The sequence below is a fragment of the Maniola jurtina genome, chromosome 9 (assembly GCF_905333055.1).
Source record: "Maniola jurtina chromosome 9, ilManJurt1.1, whole genome shotgun sequence".
In the NCBI taxonomy this organism is placed as follows: domain Eukaryota; kingdom Metazoa; phylum Arthropoda; class Insecta; order Lepidoptera; family Nymphalidae; genus Maniola; species Maniola jurtina.
The window spans coordinates 4,660,848-4,687,412 of NC_060037.1; the positions used below are offsets into that span (position 1 = coordinate 4,660,848).

The following is a 26,565-nucleotide window of genomic DNA, read 5'->3' on the forward strand; positions in this document are numbered from 1 at the left end:
TAAATAAAATTCTAAGCATCTTCTGTTTACTATAATAATATACTTAAAAATAATATATTTCATACATTTCTAACTTTTGTCCTCGGTTTCGTCTACGATACATACTTACCTATATTGTATTTTATACTAGCGACCCGCCCCGGCTTCACACAGGTAGCTTATTTTTTTTGTAAAATATAGCCCTATGTCACTCAGGAATAATGTATCTTTCTACTGGTGAGAGAATTTTCAAAATCGGTTCTGTAGGCCCAAAGATTACTTCCTTCAAACAAACTTACAAACTTTACCTCTTCATAATACTATAGTAGGTACTTATAGAACTTGTAGATGTAGTTATTTTTTCTTGTAAACAATAAAGTATATAAACTTTAAATAAACAAATAGGCATCACCCAGACCTATGCGAGGAAAGCCTGTAACAATATTGCAGTAGGTACCTACCTTACTTATATATTCTTACTTATAGTTTTCCATAAATGTTAAAAATAATCTACCCATGAAATTAAAGTCTACAATTAAAATAATATTGTTCTCTTAGTTCCTTTTAACTTTCGCCGTAAATACAGTATTCTCTACAATACAATGTTTAATCTTGAAATCCATTCGAGTAGAAATTGCATAACGTATCACAGCACCGTACACCAGTATTTAATATGATACAGCTGTTAGGACTATATTTGCAATGCAATATAAGTTTTGTCTGATGTATGATACAATGTAATTGTAGGTAAATAATTTATCAAAATAAAGTGGCATGCCGACATAATTATTTGATTATTATCCTTTCTTAATCTTATTGTTGCATTTTTGGCGTTGCAAAATCAAATTATATCTACTTAGCATGTTGTAAATAATACGCAATTGTAGCGAAATAATTTTATTATAATACCGAGGACAACGTATTATGGAAAGACAATATGAGTAGAGTAGGTACATCGTAATCTATGCTAAGATACAATATTCTAAGTTCATTTTTTTTTCATAGGCTGAAAGGTAATAGATATATTAATAATAATAGTACAAGAACTTTCCAAGTTTCCAGAAACAAGTTTACGAAAAAAATTATAAAATTAATTAATTTTCAATTTACGTAAAACAAAAAATGCAATAAATAAGTTGCAGTAGATGACTAACAACCTAATACTACTAAGTAACATTATAAAATTTTCTAAGTTTTGGTAGACTGCACGGTTACAAAATTATACCTAGAGTGATTATATAGAAATCATGCAATTTACAAAATGATGATATCTCATTAGAACACCTCATTAGTAGATTAGACCAGACCAGCCCAGTGCAACGGAATCGCCAACCGAAGTGCATCGTGAATGTAGTGAAGTGATTAATTAAACTGTTAAATAATTGTTAAAACAAAATGTTCCAACGCCAATGTCTGCCTGTGCTGATGCTCGTGATGAGCTGCATAGTGAGCTCCAAGACTGTGAATTACCAGTCGCCTCTCAACAACATCAGTGGAAAGACAGGTAACTTGGTTCCTATTCTTTAAAACTATGTATCTACTCTTGGAAAGGCTTATGTCCAGCAGTGGACGCTTACAGGCTGATGGATTGGATTGGACTGGATGTATCTACTACCGTGAACTGTCGTTGTAGTCACCATTGGCCACTGGACCACCACTGAATTACGCACCAGGGCAGGTATCACCGCTCTATAGGTATGGTATAACCCTTGCCAGGTACTCTATTCCTACACGGAATAAAACTACATAAAATAGGTACTTATATCCCGGAACCACCAGACTTGACTCTTTTCTAACAAACAAAATTTGTGAGACTATTAATGGACTACTGAAACTGGTGCCATGGGTTAATTTCTTGGAATCAGCTGCTAAATCATCACTCAGACTTTAATTGAGTAATTAGTTTAGCCATTAGCCTAGCCTTTAGTCATTGATATCTTTAACTTGGCCCTAGGTTCAAGCTAGCAAATATGAATTGCTCAAAAGTACACACTACACTATAACTCTATCACACACATTTCGTTTCTCAGAAAATAAGTAAAATCTGGTGACACTGGTATCTCGGACCATATGTCATGTACGTTTAGGCAACTCCTACTTGTGTAAGAATTTTTATGTCGTTGTCAAGTCAAATGTTTGTTTTACAACACTTTGTTAATATCATACGCATGCTAGTGAAACGCACTAGGCTACTAATGAGAATTCCAAATATCACTACCTCATTGACAGCATATTTGACCTTCTGAAACAATTGCGAATGACCTTTACTTACATTGTTCACACACGGTTGAATCAATGCTGGGTCACGCTGAATTTATTTATGTGTTTCATATCGATCTGTAGACTAAGGGACTTACTATAGGTAATTAATTAATCATAACGCATAAAGTTAATGACCTTGGCGCGTGTTTTCCGATGCACGGAAGGAAGGTAAAAGTTAAACATCAATCCACCAAAGTTGACCACCCATCTAATTACTGACTTAGGTCAACATTTCCAGATCCGGCTTTAAATCACGCCCTATTATTTGATCTTGTGTTCAAACCGAAACTCAAATAATCTTCAAGAAACTTTAAAATCTACAATGACAAACCGCAAAATCTATAGTCAAAGAATGTATTTCAGCTTTCCTTCAAATGTATTCAACTTGTGTTAAAGAGATCATCGCTAAGTATAAATAAATAACGCTCAGAGAACAATGTTGCTATTAACCTTCACATATTTCCCGAAACCCGAGAATTCTTCTAAGGTCAGGTCGATCCGATGCTGTTCTGATTTTTATTATTTCCTTGACACCTGGTACATGACTGTTGTTACTTGTAAAAGCAGTTTAATCGCCTTTTATCGATGACAGTAATTATCGATGCTTATCAGGAAGTTAACACCCTGAAGCCCACTACAATAAAAGAAGAATTTAATTTAGTGCAACTACTTACCCGAGTTCTATAGAGACAGCGACTTCTTTTGCAAGACGGAAAAACCATACACCCATACTTACCACCTATCATGGTGTCTAAATTAATATTATTATTTTAGACACCATGGTCCATGTTATTTAGACACCATCAGTTATTTTTCTGACTGATTCTCCTCTTGATTCTGTTTCTGAAAAAAAAACACGAAAAGAATCTGGCAATCGAGATTTCAACATGAGGTTCTTTACGAGACGGATCAATGGGTTGCTCGATTGCTCGTTATTTTCATAAAAAAGAAAAATTGAAAATGCCTTTAGGAAATGCTTGTCTTTACCTATGTTGTTTCTTCTTATTTTTAACCCCCGACCCAAAAAGAGGGGTGTTATAAGTTTGACGTGTGTATCTGTGTATCGGTGTATCTGTGTATGTCTGTGGCATCGTAGCTCCTAAACTAATGAACCGATTTTAATTTAGTTTTTTTTGTTCGAAAGGTGGCTTGATCGAGAGTGTTCTTAGCTATAATCTAAGAAAATCGGTTCAGCCATTTGAAAGTTATCAGCTCTTTTCTAGTTATTACTGTAACCTTCACTGTCGGGGGTGTTATTTTTTAATTTACACTTGTTCAACCATAATATATGCAACTTGTGTGTACGATTCTTCCACGTTCAACCTTCCCTCTTACAATACGCAATAAGGTACTTATGCGTATAAGTCACTGTCCGTCACGGTAGTTTAAGATGTAAATATAGGGAAAATGAAACAATTTTGCTAAACTCCGAAAGTCGGCAGCTCATCCGTTACGTGCGTTGGTCAATCACAGATGATTGTGCGAATGTTGGCCAACGTTGAATTATGGTATAAATGTCAGTTATAATTTTCACATGCAATTTTTTGCGTCAATCCTTGCGTATAGTAATTGTAGATCGATGGTCTGCGTTGTTTTACCTGCAATCACTTCAAAACCGAATAATAGGCTTCCTCATTTCAAAAACTAACAAGGGCTAAGTAACTATCCGTACAGTCGCCACAATTTACGCTTCGCTACGGAAAGTCAACGTTCAAGCGGGAATAACATGTTAAGCCTGACCAGAAAAATAAACCTGTGGAACTAAATACTAGACATACTAGACCATGTACTTAGTGACCATACTTAGACCATATTACATATATTAGTGGCGCCCACAGAGCAAGTTTTTTGTAGGTATATTTCGGCTTTATTTTAGCTTTACCAGTGAAAACTTTTATGGTACCTACCATACTTTGTACCTACCTACGTAAGATTAAGTATATAATATGGATATGAAATATTGCATGTTTACCAACATAATATTATACCATACCATTTATTATGTACTAGATGATGCCCGTGCATCGAACGCGATTTAGGTTTTTAAATCTCGTGAGAACTCTTTGCTTTTCTGGGATAAAAATTTACCTGTGTCAATTTCCGGGATGCAAGCTATCTCTGTACCAAACCTATAAATCGGTTAAACGGATTAGCCCTTAAGAATCCCGAAGGAACTCTTTATTTTCCGCGTTGAAAAGAAGCCTATGTCCGTCCCCGTAATGTAAGCTAACTTATGTACCAAATTTCATCAAAATCGGTTAAACTGGTGGGCCGTCATAAGCTACTAAATACTAAAATGTATTTTGTGTAATAAGAATTGACCCGTTAACGCGTGTTTTACGAGGCTCATATTATATATATTATATTTATAATATATATTTCTATTGTCAACATATAAATTAACATAATATTTCTCTATCATTACAGAATGCTCGAGTTGCAGTAACACAGAAGACGAGCTTGGAGTGACGCGGTGGACGATGCCTTTGCTGAAATCAGGCGAGAAGAGATACTACCTAGGCATATTTTTTAAGGTAAATATGTTATTATTAGATATAGCCTATGTTTCTTACCTAAAATTCAAGTTAAACAAAACTGCACTTAGACGCGTCAGTATCGCGAACAAGCAATAAAACCTAGATAACTACTACAAGCGAAAAATGAAGTAAAAACCATACATTTAGGTAGAGCTGTTGGGCTTTATAAACTGTTGGAGTACCGTGTACCTAAAAATTTATGAAAAGCCGTGGGAAACCCGCAAGCAAAACTCATGCAATAGAAAAGATTCTACAGTCGAATCCACCAGAAACGAATGGTTAGGTAAATAATAAAAATCTGTTCATATTATTTTCATAAGATCATATAATTTTATTTCATCCTGATGTAAATATTATGTAGACTAATTTTAAAACTTGTACAGCACTAGGTACATACTTATTATAATTAAACATCTTAAAGGTTAGGCAATTAAATTGTGTATGAAAAATGTAAAGGCCACAAAGGAGCATGTAGAGTGCAATTTCCTTTCGATACAAGTGTAAATTAAAAATTTATAACACCCCCGACAAGTGAAGGTTACAGTAACTAGAAAAGAACTGATAACTTTCAAACGGCTGAGCCGATTTTCTTGAATTATAACTTAGAACACTCTCGATCAAGCCACCTTTCAAACAAAAAAAACTAAATTAAAATCGGTTCATTAGTTTAGGAGCTACTATGCCACAGACAGATACACAGATACACACGTCAAACTTATAACACCCCTCTTTTTTGGTCGGGGGTTAACAAGATCAAAAGTAATACGTACAAAATACATAGGTATTAGGCACTCGTAGAAAAGCAAATAACGTACCTTACATAATCTTTCGCACATATTATCTAAGAACAATGAGTAATATATTATAAGTTATACCTAATTTAATTAACTATCTACGAAAGATGTGACATAAATTATGCAATGACTCTTTGTATTTCGCAAAATACCTACCTAGCATTTTACTATCTTGTAATAATTTTACCTAATTAATATAATTTAATTAGTGGATTTTGATGGTCTTTCTTCTTTATTAATTAAAATATGTATTACTGATGCGAAAGTGTGTGGTGCATCTGTCTGTATATGTAGCTTTTCAATCCATGTTATCTATTTTAACGTTTGGCACAGTAATATTTGCATTCCGGGGAATGATTTACTTTTTACTCTGGATAATTTAAAAATATAATTTAGAATATTTTTAATATTATTCGAAATATTTAGAATCTAAATCCACGCCGATGAAGTCGCGTGCGTCATTTAGAATTCCCATATTATTATTCCAATTTTGTTATATAGCGATGTAATACTAGTTAACTACTAGTTATTAATTATTATTATTAACTACTAGTTAATAACTAGTTGAGCTTTTTTTCGGATCCTGTTTCTATTTGCATTTCATAATAAAACAGCTGATGATTGTTCGCTTTTCCTCATTCGTTAGGTAAGTGCATAATTAATATAATCATAATTAGTGTTATTTTGATAGTCAAACTTCTTTGTTTAAAATATTCCCATATTTTAATGTGAGTCAGTAGTTTAACCTCGTTCGTACATCCTGGTTTTATTTGAACACGGTCATCCGAACAATGAGTCAAAAGAGGTTGAAACAGTCCACAAAAATATTACGTTCTTTTACCTACTTTGTTTTTCCCATTTTGTAGTTTTGTTTTCTCCATAATATTTTCGAAATAAAAATCTGTGCCACAGTTCACGGCAGTTAGAAGGGAACTTGTAACAAATGTTCATAAATTTGAATCCAGATAACCTGTGAATTGCCAACATTGTTCTATGATATCACGTCACCCATAAGCCTAATATTTGACATAATATTATAGTCTATTCTGGATCAAACCGAGAGTTCCCTCCATTCCCTCACTCTAGTTCATTCTGTTTGTGTTGCCATGACTCTTGATGTGCAAAACTGTTAATATTAAGTGCGTTCAGACTAATAAAAATTTGTGTCGTGTGTTGAACTCTATACATGGCGTTTTTGTTGCTTCAAATCTGAATATATTTTCAAACACTTAAAGATGCCCAAATTGACAATTCAACCAATTTTCACCAAATACTTACGATGCAAAGCATAAATTTTTGTAACATTATAACAAAAAAACTGATATGTCTACCTAAACACTTTTCTTTAAATCTCTACTTAAATGAATTTTAAATAAAAACTAAATTTTACACTGAGATATTTTGAAACAGAATTATATCTATTAGATAAATCAATTGAACAAGTAGCTCGCGCTGCAGACGGGTGTGGTTAAGCAAATCGTTTCGTGTCAGAGAAAGCTGGCGATCGATCAAGCCACGCGACGAGATGCGTACGCGCATTACGTAAGTGTGACGGCTGTTTAATGACAGTTTTGCACGTGGCCTCCATGCGGTTTTATCAGATCTATAGAGTTATTGTTTACTAAATTGCTTTTTGCAATTATACTTACCTATTGTTTTGATAGTGTTGATTTAGAATAGTGATTCTTATTCTTCCTATTCTATTCGGAGAGTCCGGGGTTCGATCCCGGGCAAGCACCTGTAACTTTTGGAGTTATATGCGTTTTAAGCAATCAAATATCACTTGCTGTAACGGTAAATTAAATTGAAGAATTTCGATTGACAAAAAACCGGCCAAGTGCGAGTCAGACTCTTAATTAATTAATTTTAATAATGAAGGCTGACATTTATAATTGTCGATATATCTTCAGATTATAATCTTAAGTAATTTTTTTCACCAAATGACATTTTATTAAAACAGGTTGTAGACGTCTCTATCTGTGTTTGAATGTACTTGACCACAGTCACATCTGATGGAAAGTGATGATGTAATCGAAGATGAAATGTTCTAGCCTAATGATGATTTAACTAAGACGTTAGATAAAATGAATTGTTATTTATTATTAAGCTAACTCCATAAAGAGTAACTCATCAGACATTTTTTAGGGTTCCGTACCTCAACGGGAAGAAAGGAATCCTTATGGTATCACTTCGTTGTCTGTTAGTCTGACTGTCGTGTCTGTCAAGAAAACCTATAGGGTCCTTCCCTTAGGGCTGACCTAGAATCATGAAATTTGGCAGGTAGGTAGGTCTTATAGCACAAGTAAAGTAAAAATCCGAAAACCGTGAATTTGTGGTTTTATCACAAAAAAATATTAAAATGTGTTCATGAACAAATAATATAATTAGTATTTTCAATTTTCAATGTAAGATAACTAACTATACCAAGGCAAGTAGGGTATCATAATATGAAAGGGCTTAACTTGTACGTTCTAAAACAGTTTATTTTTTATTTTTATGCATAATAGTTTTTAATTTGTCGTGCAAAATTTCGAAAACATACCCGAGTACGGAACCCTCAGTGCACGAGTCTGACTTGCACTGGGCCGGTCTTTGCTCTCGGTCAACGGGAAGTACCCTATAGGTTTTCTTGACAGACACGACGGGCGGACGGACGGACAGACAGACAGACAACAAAGTGAGCCTATAAGGGTTTTGTTTTACCTTTTGTGGTACGGAACCCTAAACATCGTGAGTGAGTTTTCAAAGTGTATGCATGATAGCCGTTACATAGCCTACCTAGCGTCAAAATGTACGTGACATTTGACGCCTGCTTGTATCAGGTGAAGCATCGACGTTTTGTTACAAGTTTCACAATTTTCGTAAACTCGGGCGCTACGCCATAGCCATAGAGGGTGATAGATTCAATTGCGTCGCAAAGTGGACAGGAAGCTTCACGGAACATGTAGGGCATTACGCTCAGCTAAGCATTGGCGTAACTCATTTATAGTTTTACTAGATTATGACCGTAATTTCGTCCACGTGTATTTGGGATTTTATTATACTTAAATATTTAGTATTGTCGGGCATAGATAATCATTACCCAAATTCTCATTTACCCATACCCATATACCACTAATAAAAATGCGAAAGTGTGTTCGTTTGTTCATTGGTTGTCCTTCAAACGCGCTGCAATAGATCAACGGATCGGCGTGTTTTTGCATCGGATACGAGTATAATGCGTAGAGTAGTTACTTTTGATTCCGGAAAATCAAAGAGTTCCCACGGGATTTTAAAAACCTATATGTAATTGACTTCGTTTTAGATCTATAACAACAGATGATAGAGTAATAAGTTACGTACGTTTGTACAGTAATCCATACGTTTGTGATTTGTATGGAGAAGCGTGTATGAAGTAGGTACCTATATAACCTCAAATAAAATATCCATTTACATAAATTGAATTCCTCGTCGCTATAATAAAGGGGTTTGAGCCTGCTGCAACCTAGTAGCTAAGTACCTAATCTCGCAATCTGAAGAAAATTGCTTTCTCTAACCGTGTTGCAGTTGATGCGAAGATATAGATTAAACTAAGTAGGTATCTAACAATAAACTTATGAAGCAATATTTTATTTAGGTAATCATTTCATATTTTCCTTTTTGGGGTTCCGTACCTCAAGAGGAAAACAGGAACCTTTATAAAACAACGCATTCAAAAAAATTAAAGGTAATTTATGCTGTTTTGATACTTGCAAGTACCTTAATAAAACCCCTATTTTCCGTCGACTTTTTTTAGAACCATGAAATTTGACCAGAGGCAAGGCCTTACAGCACAAGTAAAAGAAAATCGTTACTTTATATTTTTTTTTTAAATTGTGGTTGTAAGTTTATTAAAACCGACTGTGGTTTTGTGGCACTAAGTGTAACAAAAATTTCCTGTATATTCTACAAGTTTAATAAATAAATAAAATAAATAATTAGGGATAATTCAAGCAAAAAAATAATTACACGTATTATCCCAAGGTACAAAACCCTTGACCCGCGAGTCCGACACGAACTTGGGCGATTTTTCTTTCAAAATTCCATTGATTTTAGAAGCGCCCCTTATTCTGAGCAAAATTCCTGATGATAAGCAATGTAGAGGTCTAGATTTGAGCGAGCATGCCAATAATAATAAAAATCTTCGTATTGAAAAATATAATCACGATGACACGAGAGTTTTTGGTCTTTTTTTTTTTTTTATTCACTATAGGCAAGCGCTTGACCACAATCACACCTGATGGAAAGTGATGATGTGGTCTAAGATGGGACGCGTTTACCTAGAAGGTGCCTATTCACTCTTGTTTTCAAATGTTATCTTTAATCTACATCAAGTGAAACAGCTATTAATTAAAATATTTACCTCAACTTACTTAATTCCTACTTTGCAATCACATCATAAATTATTATATTACATATTATATATTACAAATCCGAAAGTTACGCAGTTTTGCAGTTTAGGTACCTAATTACGTTAATTTTAAGTAGGTATTGTCTCCGTTGTGGAATGGTAAAAACTAGTTAATTAATGGATATTGTATAATTGTATGCGTTAAACATTGAGATGCAACTTGTAAGTTTACGTTAAAACTTACATTGCTATTGAAAAAAACTAAAAAATACGACTACTCTCCCAAAAAGGAACTAAAAAGTAAAAAAAAAAAATAATATGGCGCCATAGAGCCCGCTACATAAATAGATTTTTTTTCAAAAAAAATAATAGCCAGCCATACATCCAAATCTGTTTAGGCATTTAGAAGTTATGGTTGAAAAAAGGAACTCACATACAATGAACCTTCAAAACATTTTACTCCTTTCTAGGGTTCCTTATCCGGATGTTTTTTTTTTATAAATTATCGACTTGTTTAGGTCCTTTGCACTCTGAAGAAAGAGCACGCTAAGCTGCCGGTCCTACTTATCATTACTATCTATTACCACAGAATACTATGGGTACACGAATATAGTACTTACATACCTGTACCTACAATCACCCAACAATGGTACGCTTAGTTTACCTTACATGTGGTATCTACTGGCGTGATCTGTGGTTCAGTAGTTTACGCGAACCCTCACCCATCGTTTGGCTCAAAATACATAGGTATCTAACGCTCTTCAACCGTGACGCAGTCGCCCTAGATCGCGGCAGTAACACAATAATTAAGCATCATAGGATTCCATAACATCACTTACTACTGAGGCAATTGCTAAATTGCCGTGAACACTGCCAAGCTCGTTGCATCACGGTGTGTACAAGTGTTTATTAGGCACTTTATACACTGGTGGAAAAACCCACCCGAGTAAAAGCCTTTGCACACGCCGACATATTCACCCGAGTTGGAAGTTTATCAAGCATTCACAAAATAATACTACTTACCTATTTTTTAGGGGTTCAATCTCTACACTTACCCTGTTCTGTCGTTTAGAGCTCTTTTTACCTGACACCAAATGTACTCTTCATAAAAATTACAATTTTTCGTTAGCTACTGACCAATTTGTATTATTCGCGATACACCTACTACTAAGTGCCCTCAAGAACACAGGGTATAATAAAGCTTACGAGCATGATGGACGGTAGAATTCGTCGTATGTCACATTCTTTGAATGTCTTCTACTTTCATAGTCTCAACTCATTGCCGGCCCACTACTGAGCATAGGTCTCCTCTCAACATGACAACGGTTTAGGCTATAATACAGTCTACCATGTTAGGAAAGTGCAGATTGGCAGACTTCACACCTTTGAGGACATTATGGAGAACTCTCAGGCATGCAGATTTCCACACGATGAGTTCCTTCACTGTCCAAGCAAGTTATAGGTACTATTTAATGTTTAAAACACATACCTTTTTTTTTAATTCACTATAGGTAAGCGCTTGACCACATTCACACCTGATGGAAAGTGATGATGTGGTCCAAGATGGGACGCGTTTACCTTGAAGGTACCTATTCACTCTTGTTTTAAAGATACCCGGATTGTAATTGGTAGGAAACACAGATCGCGGAAGAGTAGATAGAATACCTAATTCCGTAAAGTTAGAGGCGCGTGTTTGGGATCGAAACCGGACCCCCCGCCTATAAGGGTGAAGTCTTTAATCACTAGGCTATCACCACTTCCCACTTCTGCGTTACGTATGGCAAAACCACAAAACAAAGAGTGTCTTTTGTCACAGTGCGTATGTTGTGCAAAGTAGGTAAATAGTTGCTAACTGTACAAGTGTAAATTAAAAATTTATAACACCCCCGACGATCCAAAGTATTTGAGTTTTCCAAAACATCATTTTCAAATAAATAATTATGTATTTAGGCAACGTCCATCTTGACAGCTTGACATTTGTCAATTGACATAATATTATGAACCTTACGGTTATCTAACCTTCTTTTCTACAAGAAAACTAGAAAAGAGCTGATAACTCTTAAACGGCTGAACCAATTTTTTTAGATTATAGCTAAGAACACTCTCGATCAAGCCACCTTTCAAACAAAAAAAACTAAATTAAAATCGGTTCATTCGTTTAGGCGCTACGATGCCACAGACAGATACACAGGTACACAGATACACAGATACACAGATACACAGATACACAGATACACAGATACACAGATACACAGACACACAGATACACAGATACACAGATACACACGTCAAACTTATAACACCCCTCTTTTTGGGTCGGGGGTTAAAAACAGGCAAGACGACATGTCGAAAACTATTTGGGGGCTAATATATTAGGTTTGTGTGGTCTTCAATGAGTCTTCAGTCTACTAAGTACTAATTGCTGGTGCAAATTCAAACTACAGTATTTATTGTGTAGTTTAGTTGAAGGGATGAAGAAATATTTATTTGTTACGTTATGACAATATTATCGAAGCCCACAATCGTAGTTCCAATTTCATTTGAATATTAAGCAACCATGGTGCATGAAATTTTGCAGACATATTCTGGAAACTAAATCTGTGGCTGTGGTGTTTTACATTTTTCTAAAAATATGTAGTTTTAAAATTACAGGGGCTCAAAAATTTGTATGTAAATTTTTAAAACCGCGTAACTCTGAAACCGAATATTTTAACAGAGATCTGGAAAACCACAGACACAGATATTAGTTTCTAGAATATGTCTGCAATATTTCATGGACTTTGGTTGCTTAATATTCAAATGAAATTGGAACTACGATTGTATGAAGCGAGTGACGGAGAGACCCCTCTTAAGGGTTAGGTGTTTGATAGTTGTAGTGTATATTGATGTCCACAAGCCCCTGTAAATGTTTCAACGGCAACTGTGAAAATTTTCGTCTCGATTTTCTTCATTTCATTCGAGTGGATGTCACAAAATGTGCTTTCTAACAAATTATTTTACTATAGGTACAATAGGTATTAAGTAGATGATAGAAATGTTCATATTATGTACCTAAGTTCAAAGCTGTTTAAAATAATTAAAAACAGAGAAACACACATGCTTAGGTATAACCTGCCTTTCAAAATATATAGGCAAATCAGGATTCGATCTAGTCAGACATTATGCAAGTCCGCACATTCCATACATCAAGTAGGTACTTATGCGGGGTTGACACAGCCTGAACTGAAAGGTCAAATGATAGTGGTGTCACAAAATTAGATATCTGGTAATTCAAGGTAGAGGTGAATTTAATAACCTTCAGTTCAGGTCGTGTTAAAAACTAGCAAATTGAATATTTTACATCTGCTGAGTCATATCTTGGATGAAATTCGTGATGTAATGGCCAATTTTATTAATGACCTAGCTAGTTAGCTATCTCTATAAATATTAGCTATCTCTATAAATAACTAGTACTATGATACTAATATTAGGTATAAATGTAAGTTTCTGTCTGGTAGCTGTCCAGTAGTTTTTGCGTGAAAGAGTAACAAACATTCAATAAGTAGTCTAATTAGAAGTTTAATTGTTTTCAGGCAAACTGGTTCAAAGCTCAGCAGTACTGCCGGTTCCACGGGATGCACCTCGCCTCCATCTCGTCGCAGGAGGAAAATGACAGGCTAGAAAAATACGTCAGAGAATCAGGTACTTTTAAATAATTTTTTTAGGGTTCCGTACTTCAAAAGGAAAAACGGAACCCTTATAGGATCACTTTGTCTGTCTGTCTGTCTGTCCGTCCGTCCGTCTGTCAGTCGTGTCTGTCAAGTAAAACTATAAGATACTTCCTGTTGACCTAAAATCATGAAATTTGGCAGGTAGGTAGGTTTTATAGCACAAGTAAAGGAATAAATCCGAAAACCGTGAATTTGTGGTTACATCATTAAAAAAAAATTAAAATGTGATTTAATTTTCTAAGTAAGATACTTGTATCGATACCAAGTGAGATATCATATTATGAAAGGATTTTACCTGTACGTTCTAAAACATATTTTTATTTATTTTTATGGTTTATTTTTATGGTTGGTTATAGTTTTTGATTTATCGTGCAAAATGTCGGAAAAAATACCCGAGTACGGAACCCTCAGTGCGCGAGTCTGACTCGCACTTGGCCGGCTTTTTTTTAACTGAAGTAGCATAATAAGAAATCATTAAGTTTTTCGGTCGCCTCATGGTCGCCTCCTTATATTTTTACACGATTGCCCAGAAATTAAAGGTGTGTAATGTTTTCAGGGTTGACGTATGTAGGTCATGTGGTTTTTTTATGCCATTGTGTTTGGACGTATGAGGTATCATTAGAATTCTTACATTATCCCGAGTGACACTGGCAACTTTTTATCCCGGAAAATCAAACAGTTCCCACGGGATCTTTAAAACCCAAATCCGCGGGCATCCTCTAGTGATTCATAAAAAAAAAACAATTTAAATCATAATATGCATTATCCATTCCAGGTTACGGCCGCGAACACTTCTGGACGTCAGGCACTGACTTGGCTGAAGAGGGCAACTTCTTCTGGATGGCCAACGGCAGGCCTTTGACCTTCGTCAACTGGAACGCGGGAGAGCCCAACAACTTCAGATACGAGAATGGCGAAGAAGAAAACTGCTTAGAACTGTGGAACAGAGACGACAAAGGCTTAAAGTGGAACGACTCGCCGTGTTCCTTCGAAACCTACTTCATTTGCGAAGTGAGGTCTGATTAATGATTAAATTATTAATTGATCTTGCATTTTATACGACACGATGCTTTTTAGCCACGGAAGCGATTGTTTTCATGATAGATTATGCACTAGGGCTGGAAGGAATAAAGATCAGTTTTTTCCGTGTAAAAAACCCGCGAATTAAAAGTAACCACGAAGGGTCCTACCTAACTACAAGGACTTTTGATCAGCTTCTATCTAGCGTTTTATTATTAAGTTGAACGATTTGATTACTTTTTCGTAAAGATATTTAAAAGCATTTGTTCTTGTTAAAGTCATAGGTACCATTTAAAGGCCGTAGCATACGTCACGGTTGTAACTGAAGCATGTCAAAATAATGGTCGAATATTGAAATTTCAATTTATATATTTATTGAAATGTTATTTTATTTATTTGTAATGCTATTAATATACCTCAATCTACAAATATACCTATTAGTGTACCTCATCAACCTTTGCAAATAAAGGAATTAAATTGAATATTAGTGTCAGTTTTCTAACGTTATCTTTATGGAAATAATGACAGAATACAAAATTTTTTTCTGTATTCATTGCTTACTATGTTTGTAGTTTCGTAACTTTGTAAGAAAAATTTTGATGTTGTAGGTCAATCAATCAATCAATTAGATACTTTTAATTTGTCATTTTTAATGTCGCAACAGAAAGACAGCCCGTGTTAAAGCTTCGAAAGTGTAATAAGAATAGTGCCTTTGTTGGAACTAACTTAAGGTCACAATCTGAGGCAAAGATGCATATCTTTACGTTTGTATATATAGATTTTACTTTCAAGTTGACTGTACAAAATTACAAGACTCAAGTTATTGTAGTTTTAATACGAAGGACGAAAACGTGTCATATAAAATGCAAAGTCGTTGTTAAGGCTGACGCATACTTAGACGGGACGTAACGCAATGTGATTATGCATGATGGGCCTGTAATTTTTCTGTTCCTCTTTGTATGCTTGTATATTAGTGATCTTTAAAATTACCAGTAATACTGGTGGGCAGCACTTTTATCTATATGAAGAGTATTTCATTGAACTGTTTTAAATCGTAACGTTTGTCATCGTTTTGTTACATAACTGTATGTTACTTAGTTTGCAACAAACAATCGTCCCACCAATATTGTTTGGCTTTTACCAACTTAAAAAGTGCAACAATTTTGACTTGCGTCCCCGTCCGTCTTAGTCTACATTGTTATAGTTTACATTGTTTTTTTGTGATAACAGACGTAGTGTGCTAGATTTCGAATTTTCATCTCGAATATCTATCTTTTAATTTTCGTAATAGAAAGAACCATTTAGCGGAAACAAAATTATAACACCCGCAAAATATCGAATCTAATCTGACCTTATCATATCATTTTCTATGATATGTAGACCTATTTCTTGCAAATCTTAGTGGAAATATAATATAGTTGTCCAATGTAACTGCCAAATTCCTAATGTGGTGGGTAAAACCATTTTCATAACCAACCGAAATTGTAAGCACTGAATTTTAGTGCTAGATACATCGATAAATAATAGTAATTAATCGACATCTTGGACATCATAAAGCTATGTTGTATACACTTTGTGAAGAACGATACTAGATGTAACTAAACTATATTTCCATTGTCACCGTGTGTTATATGAATGTTTCCGTCCTTAATCTTTAAGTACTGACTTGTTAAATATCGCTGCAACTATCACATTATATTAACTAAATAATTAAATTGAAATATTTGAATTAAATAATATTTTAATTAAAAATTAAACAAATTTGTTGATGATTTGATAAATAGATACTTAATAGAGGCTCTTGGGCCAATATGAAGGCAACATGGAGTATTTTGATCGTAACAAGAGCCTTATGTATACAGTTTAAAAAGTTGAACTTTGCTTTACATGAATAACAAAAACTGGTGTACAATTTGAGTCAAAATATATCTGAGCTCGTTATGATTCATAGTACAATGTCAATTATTTCAATATATAAATTGTTTACTTCTTTGTAAACACCTTTGGCAAACATTTTCTGTTCAATCATACGAAACACAATCATTAAAAAATACTAGTAAAATCTATGTCGTATAAATTATTAATACGTGTGTACCTATTAACTTTTTAATTTATTTTTCTCTTGTCAGTACTTAAAGCTCAAAATATTATATGAAATTGGTCAGTAAGTTATTTTCGGCTATGACACTTGCGCTGACTTTGATAACATTTGATAATATTGTTTGAAATTTAACGCAAGTATCGTCAAAATTTGTATATTATTTTTATTTATTCTATAATAGCTCAAATACACGTCTCAGGTTCCGCGTACGGTTTAGTTCTTTTTCAGTTCCTAGTTTATTCTAATTAAATTTAAGATTTTTTAATCTAGCTAAAAATTGTACCTTTTTAAAGCTCATAAAATTATATAAATTGTTTATTAAAAAATACTATAAAAGTTACCTATCATTATTATAATTTAACACCCACATCGGTTTAAATGCCAAACTTTTTTATTGTACCAGTGCCTACCGAACTGAAACCGGGGCGTGTACGCCGAGCTTAATAAAAGCTATCATATCAAAATAGGTGGTCGATGTATAATATGGTGTATATTAAATAAGTAAAGTAAGGTGGAATCAAAAAACATATTCTGTAAGATAAAACGATCACTGCCTAACGATCTTGTTAAGAAAATGTCCAAACCTCAGGTCCAACGGGACGCGTGTGTGTCCATAGTCAAACGTAGTGGTTAAATACAATAGTTACCTTAGTATATCTGTATAAATAGTTGTAAGAAACCAAAAATAAAATATAAAATAGAGTTTTGGCCTTTTACTTTCCGTCTACATGCCTCAAAAAGCTGTTTTGATCCACCCTTTAACGCGAAAGTTGTGATTAGGTTAAGTACGTTGATAAGAACCTACCGCCATTAAGTGTTTATTAACCCCCGACCCAAAAAGAGAGGTGTTATAAGTTTGACGTGTGTATCTGTGTATCTATGTATCTGTCTGTGGCATCGTAGCTCCTAAACTAATGAACCGATTTTAATTTAGTTTTTTTGTTTGAAAGGTGGCTTGATCGAGAGTGTTCTTAACTATAATCCAAGAAAATCGGTTCAGCCGTTTGAAAGTTATCAGCTCTTTTCTAGTTACTTTAACCTTCACTAGTGGGGAGGTGTTATCAACTTCGTTCGCGTGGATGTAGGTTTTTTAAAAATCCCGTGGGAACTCTTTGATTTTCCGGGATAAAAAGTAGCCTATGTGCTAATCCAGGTCAGCCCAATCCATCTAGTAGTTTTTGCGTGAAGGAGTAACAAACATACACACACAGACACACACACATACACACAAACTTTCTCCTTTATAATATTAGTGTTAAGTGTAATAGTGTGATTCATCCAATAACAATTGCGATTGTAGTAATGATTGATGCAGATTTCTGCAATCGACCTGCTGTTGGCGCACGTTCTGTTTAACGGACGTCCTGCCTGCCATCTTGGCTTTAGCTTCGTACACAATATCGCAAGCTTTTCCTGCAGTAACATTATCAAAGCGCCAGGCTCGCGAGAAGTACTCAGCGTTATGAAAAGAGCTGCCGTCTTATCTAATCGTCAGGATTTAGATAAGAACTTGAGATAAGTACGGAAATTTTTAGTAAACTGCTTTGTATGTAATTTATTATATTTCACATTTTGCCCGTAAATAAAAAACTCAGGGAACTCTTTGATTTTCCGGGATTAAGGCCCGCGTGTCTGGAGTGCAAGTATCTTCTGCAATTCTTTGCAAAGTCAATTTATACTTTGTACTTAATCTTCTCCTTGAGCCGTGATAGCCTAGTCGTAAGGACACCAGCCTCCTAAGCGGGAGATCGGAAGTTCCGGGCACGCACCTCTAACTTTTCGGAATTAAGTTTGTGCGTTGTTTTTTGAAAACATCGTGAGGGAACCTGCATGTCTCAACAGTGTGTGAAGTCTGCTACACTTGGCGAGCGTGGCGGACTATGTCTAACCCTTCTCTTTCTGAGAGGAAATCTGTGCTCAGTAGTGTACCGGTGATGGGTTGATTATGATGATGAGTAAGGTAATGTCCGGGATCGAGCTTAACTACCAGCATATCACCGCTTGTTAACCGTTGAATTTAATTAGATGAGATTTAAATAAAATTACCTAAATTAAATGGATTGCTTATTCGTTTTATTTTTACCCGACTACGGCAAAGCCGAAAGGAAGGGTTATGATTTTATAGTCGACTATTTTCAACTTCATGAACAAAAATAAATATGAAAAACGGAAAAATACAGAAACTGCTGAACTCAAATGATGACATAAAAGCGTTTCGTCGAATACTATAAATACCTGGATTTAGGGTAGCTGAATGAAAATTGAAAAGCCCGAATTTCAATATTTTGCATTTTGCTAGAATAAACCTTTAAGTTTATTTTTAGCTGGACGCTTGATGAAAAGAACAGTTCTCGGAAATTTTTGTTGTACAACGAACGTTACAATTAATGGGTAAAAACAATACTTACTTTTATTTAAGTACCGATAAATGATATGTGGTAAGAAAAACTAGAGAAATGGTATAAATTTTATTTCTCTTCTTTTTACATGCATATTATCCATGTTGTAGCCATGTTTGTCTGTCTGACACCTTTTCGCAGTCCATCCTTCAACCGATTTTGACGGTGAAGGTGTAGCTTGCATCCTGATACTTTTTTGCTCTCATTGGATACTTTTTATCTAAGAAAATCGAACCGTTCGCGATCCCAAGAGATTTTTAAAAACCTTCCGGTCTGAGTTTTTCTTTCCAACTTTAAGGTACTTTTAGGTTAAGAATGAACAGGCATCTGCTAAAAAAGCGCAATCAAATAAAGATGATCTTTATTTACGTACTTATTGGAAAAAAATATCTAAATCCACGCGAACGAAGTCGTGGGATCCGCCTAATATAGGTAAATACAATATTAAAAGTTAAAGTAAAAAGTTATAGTAAGTAAAGTAAAACAAAATTCGTGAAGCAAAATACCACAAAACTTTTTATAGTTGTCTTTAGTACTTCTACACGCAGGACCTAAATATTTTATCCAAGAGCTCTTCACCCTCCCAACTTAACTCCTACAAGTCAACAGCACATAGTCGCATTGTTGAGGCGTGAAATGTGACTTCGCACAGGCACTACTTGCATTCAACTTTTAATTAATACATTCCTGTGTGATAGGATTAAACGAATAGAAGTTCATGGCGTCTATAAAGTTACTGCAATCTATAAAGTTAAATATTAGGTATCTAAAAATAAATTTAAGAATTCCATCTCCACTTTATTTTATCACAATATTCACAAATACTATAAATACTTAAATATAAAAATTACAAATATACAATTTTCATATTTGCGCTTCTTAGCCCTTCCGCCTTAGTGGCTGCCGCTCCGGCCGCCACAGATGTCACCTGTACGTGAGACAGCGCCAATCAACACACGTGGCATCCCATACAAGCGACCTCCCTTGTTTCCACGGGACAAGAGTCATACCGTCTGGTCTCTTGCTATCGCTACGTGCCAAACCATTTCCATCTTCACTTTAAAACCCCCATTTCGTATGGGAGCCCCCCTGAAATAAAGCTTTCTATATTTTTTCATGCAATGTTCGACTGAAGGCCATCATAATATGTTCACAATATGAAGGTCACATATTATGTTTAAATGTGAAGTAATTTCGTTCGTGATTCAGAAGTTATAAGACTGCGATGGACGGACGGACGGACAAGTGCAATTTTACTCAAGTAAGTAGCTGGGTCTACCTCCTCGCTTCGCTCGGTCAATAATATGAAGACATTTTTCACACTACAAAAGAATCGTGCTTCTGAAGTCTCGCATTGTCTCCACCATGGATCATGTTTTATTATATCTCAATGGTCTCCACTGACATTCTACACGAAGAGGTTCGTGCAGTATAACAGCTCTATCTTGAAGTTCCCGTCGCTCGTCTGTCTCTGTCCAGGGCTCAAAGTTTTTATAGCAAAAGTTCTGTGCCGTGAAAACTCTACAATCTGAAATTGGCACGAAATATATAAAAAGCCGGTCAAGTGCGAGTCGAGTAATACACAAAGAGTCCCACCATTATACAAGAAATAATACTTTCCATTATTTTTTTGTGATGTAACCACAAATTCACAGTTTTCGGTTTTTCCCCTTTACTTGCGCTATAAGACATTGCTATCTGCCGAATTTCATGTTTCTAGGTCAACGGGAAATACCCTATATTAATTTCCTCGGATGGTCCTGACAGCCAATCAAGTGATTCTAAAAGGGTTCAATTTTTCCCCTAGGGAACCCTAAACATGTAAGAACTTAAACAAATGAAAAATTAAGTTCGCAGGTGAAAAGCTCGGGAATTGGGAACACTGGAGTAGGTACTGGCAACTGCATCATTTTGAGTTTTGATGTTTATTCATCAGCGCGGAACTGTGTCGCCGGCATTACGATGCAGATGCTTGACTTTCAAACCCGTAATGGCTGTAATTTAAAAAATATATATATTACTAGCCGATGCCCGCGACTTCGCCCGCGTATATTAAGGATTTTCGAAATCCCGTGGGAACTCTTTGATTTTCCGGGATAAAAAGTAGCCTATGTGCTAATCCAGGATATTATCTATCTTCATTCCAAATTTCAGCCAAATCCGTCCAGTAGTTTTTGCGTGAAGGAGTAACAAACATACACACACACACACACACACACATACAAACTTTCGCCTTTATAATATTAGTGTGATTTAACTATCTTATGCTCGCAACTTCGTCCGTGTGGACTACACGAATTTTAAACCCCTATTTTACCCCCTTAGGTGTTGAATTTTCAAAAATCTCTTGATGTCTAGGTCTTCGTCATAATAGCTAATTCAGCCCGATCTGTCCTGTAGTTTGAGATGTGCGTTGATAGATCAGTCAGTCCGTCAGTTACCTTTTCCTTTTACATATTTAGATAGGGATGTACCTAATTCCGCTATTTGATTTAAATAAGTAAGTACCTACTACTGCAACCCACCTACTAAGTACTAGGTAGGTTAGGTACAGGCACAGGGTACAGGCAGAAAAAAAAAACTAGATAGTTTGCCTATGTGGAGCTCGGAGCTCCTATTCCTTTTCTTTTGTTAGGGAACCGTACCCGAAGGGTGCCAACGGGATTGTCTTTAAGCATCCAAAGTCCGTCCGTCTGTCTGTCTGTCAGTGTGTGCTTCATCTTGTAAAGCGTAATATAGTAGAAAATAAGGTAGAGAATTGAAATTTTCACAGAATGTGTAGGTATTTCTATTACTATAATAACAAATAATAAATAAATTAAAATGCCGCCATGAATATTATATAAAATTAAAGTGTTATTCCTTGTACGATGGTACGCAAACCTTTGCGAGCGAGTCCAGCTCGCACTTGACCGATTTTTTCAAGAGACAACTTTGTTGCACTAACATTTTTAATCCCTAGTAGTAGGTACCTGTCTAATATGCGCTGTACCCTTAAAAGCACGTTCGCTTCAGATCCACAAACGTATCGCCCCGCATTTTGCTCTCGTACCCTTTTTAGCTCTTCACTAACGCAGAGCATTGCGCCGCTGAGATGCATTGTGTACCCAATGTGGAACGACTTCGGTATGACCCAGTATCAGAGATTCTACATACTTCTACCTACTAAGTACTATTAAAAGGCTACGTTGTATTTAGTTTTCCTTTGGATTTCTATTAAATTTTCAAGACTAGATATAAATTATTATTACGCACGATCATAGTGTGTGCTTAATTTATACTGTATAAAAATATACTAGGTATATCTAGTTAAAAACCTACTATTTACTAAGCTACTACACCCATCGCGAGCAATTTACTCTTTACATTGAAAATTCCGTTCTCTATCTCTGAAAATATTCATCAGATCTTCACCAGACTAAAATGGGACCACTTCGAAAGTATGACCTACCAAACAAAAAAATACCTACTTATATCAAAATCGGCGGATTCATAGCGGAGTAAGCGCGTAACAAACATACAAAAAAAACATACAGTCGAATATAGTACCTCCTTTTTTTGAAGTCGGTTAAAAAGAAGGCAACATAATATCGTATTACAAATGCGCATAACAGCGTATTCCGGGCCGAAGCTTATTACAACAATAAGAGGATAGCAACTTAAGCACTATTTACCCACGGCTTAACGCAGTGCAGTGCAGCGAAGAGTAAGCTCCTTTTATTAAAGTACCTACCATCTTATAGATACTTCAATTAGAGATTAAATTAAGTCTTGCTCTCTTCGTAGTAAGCAGTTTTCCGACCTGGCCGAGTCCTATTTTGGTTCAAGATTTTTCCAAATATACCTACCTACTATAAAACTCCAGGAAGGCATCATCATCATAATCATCATGATTCACCCGACCGTTTAGGCATGCAGGATTCCTCACTATATTTTCCTTCTTTGTTGACGAAAACTAGGATCTGTTGCGAGATCGAATAGATATTAGAAAATGAATATTGATTAAGGTTAAAGGTTGAATGGGATTATGTCCTTTCTAGATTAGCCCATTTTCATTTCATAGGCCGCATCATCACTTTACCACGTTTCTGAAAAAAAGGGCAGTGACGGACAGAAGGACTGCAAAAACTATAAGAGTTACCCGTTTTATTACGGATCTCTAAAAACGAGTGTAGGAAGAGATACGAAAACAAAGCTATTGTTTTATTATTTTATATTCTTGAGAGATTCATCCTCGCTGGGTCAAGCACCGCGTCAGCATGACGTCACAACTTCACACGAGGCGGTGGGGGGGGGGGGGGGGGGAGGCCCCCTGTGCGCCTCGCGAAAGGTCGTCTCTTGTTCTTATTGCAATAGATCATAATTTATACAAAGCTGCTATATTGCGTCAAGTACCCACCCTTGGGTCACGAGTAACTAATAAAGAAACTTTTTTTGATTTTTTTCTCGAAGTTTTCACCACAGAAATCGGATGTGGAGAAATATCCATAGAAAAAACCCGGGTGGAGAAGTCTACAGGCAGATAAGTATCTACTGAAGAAATTAAAAGGCTAAAACGCAGCTGTTCTTTAGCGCCAATCACTATTATTTTTTCATTGAACACTAAAAATTATCTAATTAGCAGTCTACTGATTTCTTCAGTCCAGTCCTTCCCGAGAGCGCGCCACCACACACAGTCCTCCATCTTCCTCAACCACCCATTCCCTTTTAAGGTCTTCGTCCAGCGGATTGGAGGTCAACTGCGCTTGCTGGTACGGTCTCCACTCCAGGCCTTCCTAAAATTAATAACTAAGTACATTAATTTATAACAACAAACCACTAAGTAGGGTCTACGACACGGGGCTTTTGTTTCAAAACGGTAGCAATATTCTGAGTGGTAGCAATCTTTCCTTCGCGGAGCAGCCATTGTCATAGCTTTGCAGTCTTCAACAAACTTCCACACCTATTTTGTGCTCTAGAAAGCTTACAAAACAAAGTATCGAATTTTATGAAGCGCCATCCACAATAAACCCATTATCAAAGTATGTCGATAAGTAATTTATAGCCGCTTCATAAAATGAATCATATATTCTGTGCTTTCGAAAGCCTACAACATAAATTATCCTTATCGAATTTTAAGACACGCTCCATAAACTCATAAAATAATCATAGCGATACGCGTCACAAAATATCTTATTCAAAGAGTAGCAATGTTGGTATCCGACTGGATCAATAATGCGATCAACTTTGGCTTTCATTTATTACTTTATTAACTAGAACTATAAGTCCGAATAGCCACGTAGTTACTTATATAAGGCTATCATCCTAGGTAGAAGGAGACGTCTTTATTCTTATTTTTTAGATTTCCGTACCTCAAAAAGAAAAAAAGGAACCTTATAGGATCACTTCGTTGTCTGTCTCTCTGTCGTGTCTGTCAATAAATCTACCTATAGATTTCTAGGATACCCTATAGGGTATCCTAGGTCCTATTGATCTAGAATCATGTAATTTGGCAAGTAGGTAAATCTTATAGCACATGAAAACCTGGACTTTGTAATTACATCACAAAAAAAAATTATTAAACCATTTGTGCTGAGATATTTATTGTAAAACAGTTGTTCAATCTACGCTAACGCAGTTGCTTGATATTTACTAGATTAGTGATTAATCAGTATCAAGCAACTGCAAAAACAACCATCGATTATTTATCAATTATCATTACCTATATGAGCATGATTTTGTATTACTTACATAATCACTATTCAAAAATCCTTTCACGTTCCTTGAACCCGCTAATATCGATCAACTAAATGTTGACCTATGACCTTTTCTCCCGGCGATTGAAATTTCCCCTTACCCGTCCCAAATCTGCTACATAGTTGTTTCAACGATTGATATTTATATTTTATGCCCAAGTACATTCAAGGAGGCTTCAAAAATACGAGTAGGTATCTATAGAATTTACCAGCATTAAACATGCTGATAACAAGGTTCAACTGCATACTCAAGTGAAGGATTCTTAAAATTTAGGAACCCTTAAAGGTGCCCCCGCACTCGAACTGAACTGCAGCTGAACTGCGCGTCGAGGCAGCGCCCCTGGCGCCCCGCACGATATTCTCTCCAGCCGCGACGCGCGGCAGTGACGCACTACGCGGTACGCGCGTCGCGGCTATAGACAATATCGGCACAAGATAGGTGTTCCGTAATCTGGTAAAAATCCTTTATGTATCTGTGAACATCTATCGGTTGAAACAATGACAACCAGGACGAAGATCCAAAGTTGAAATGTATTATTTTGTAGACTCCATTGTACTCGTATGTTTCGTATGTCAGTACAAGGTATAGATACAAAGAAAGAAAGAAGTTATAGATACGAGATGCAAAGAATAACTTTCTTTTTTTTAGAACTAACGTTCTAAAAAACTTCAATTGGTAATATGATAGGTGGTAAGTTATTTCCCAAGACAGGCAGTCTTCTTTACCAAGATAATTTGCTTCTGCTGGCGCAGACTGAAATCCGAAGGGTCAACGGTTGAGACTGAGACCCCGATATCGTCAATAAGTCTATTAACTTCTAAGAGACGTATCAGACGTGTAAATATGACCTATGATTTCTTTAAAATATGTCTGGGAAAATTCTGATATGCATTGCTACAATGTAAGCTTTGGACCTAAGCCATAGTCTTTTTACAGAACCCTTTCCATAAAGGGTATAAGTATTGTGGTTTGTTCCCTTACCAAATTAGCAAATTGAAATAATAATAGTAGGTAAGTCCCTAAAAAGCTGTGAGGATAAGGGACGATGTAATACGGAAACGTTGCCTATTATTGCTATACAACCACAGTACAACCTGTCTGCTATATTAACCTTTTCCAACCCCATAAAATCTAGCTGTACGAAAAAGCCCTTTTAAATTGCACCCCTATAATAAACACGCACCTATTCAAGTCGGCATGCTATACTACCTACACCTACGGATGGTACTCGCTTCTATAGGTTTCATAGCACCTTCTATTGCTCTCGGTAAGTATAAAGGTTAACGTAGCGAGAGCCCCAGTGCACGCGGCCGCCCCCTGACCTTTAAAGCGGGAGGTAATCCCTCAGTATTACGCGAGGTACCTACCTCTGAAAGTGTCTCGTAGTTAGGTCCACCATAATTTTCTCCGAAAACTGACGGACACTTCGAAAATTGAAGGAAAACATCAATCTGGATACTGAATAATGCAGGGATAAAAATTTTTGAATTCATAATTCAAAAAAATGTAGGAGGTAGTTTTCTGAAGTCGGTATAGGTAGACTCATAAAACATCTATCTACCTACCATGAAAGCATGGCTAGCATATAGCATGTTGAAGACGGTAGGTATCTTAAAATTACCTAGCATGTAAAACTCAAATCTAGCTCCAAAACGAAT

General features: G+C 35.8%; 1 protein-coding gene across 1 annotated transcript in view; it reads left to right on the forward strand.

Annotated features, from left to right (window-relative positions):
- The window catches only part of LOC123868312 (collectin-11), a 123,980-nt gene extending 106,509 nt beyond the window's left edge, over positions 1-17,471 (forward strand). The window contains exons 3-5 of the mRNA XM_045910784.1: positions 4,669-4,775; positions 13,514-13,622; positions 14,427-17,471. Of these exons, the coding sequence (XP_045766740.1) occupies positions 4,669-4,775; positions 13,514-13,622; positions 14,427-14,677 (467 nt within the window). The 3' untranslated portion in view covers positions 14,678-17,471. The remainder of the gene's footprint in view (positions 1-4,668; positions 4,776-13,513; positions 13,623-14,426) is intronic.
- Positions 17,472-26,565: the final 9,094 nt, after the last annotated feature.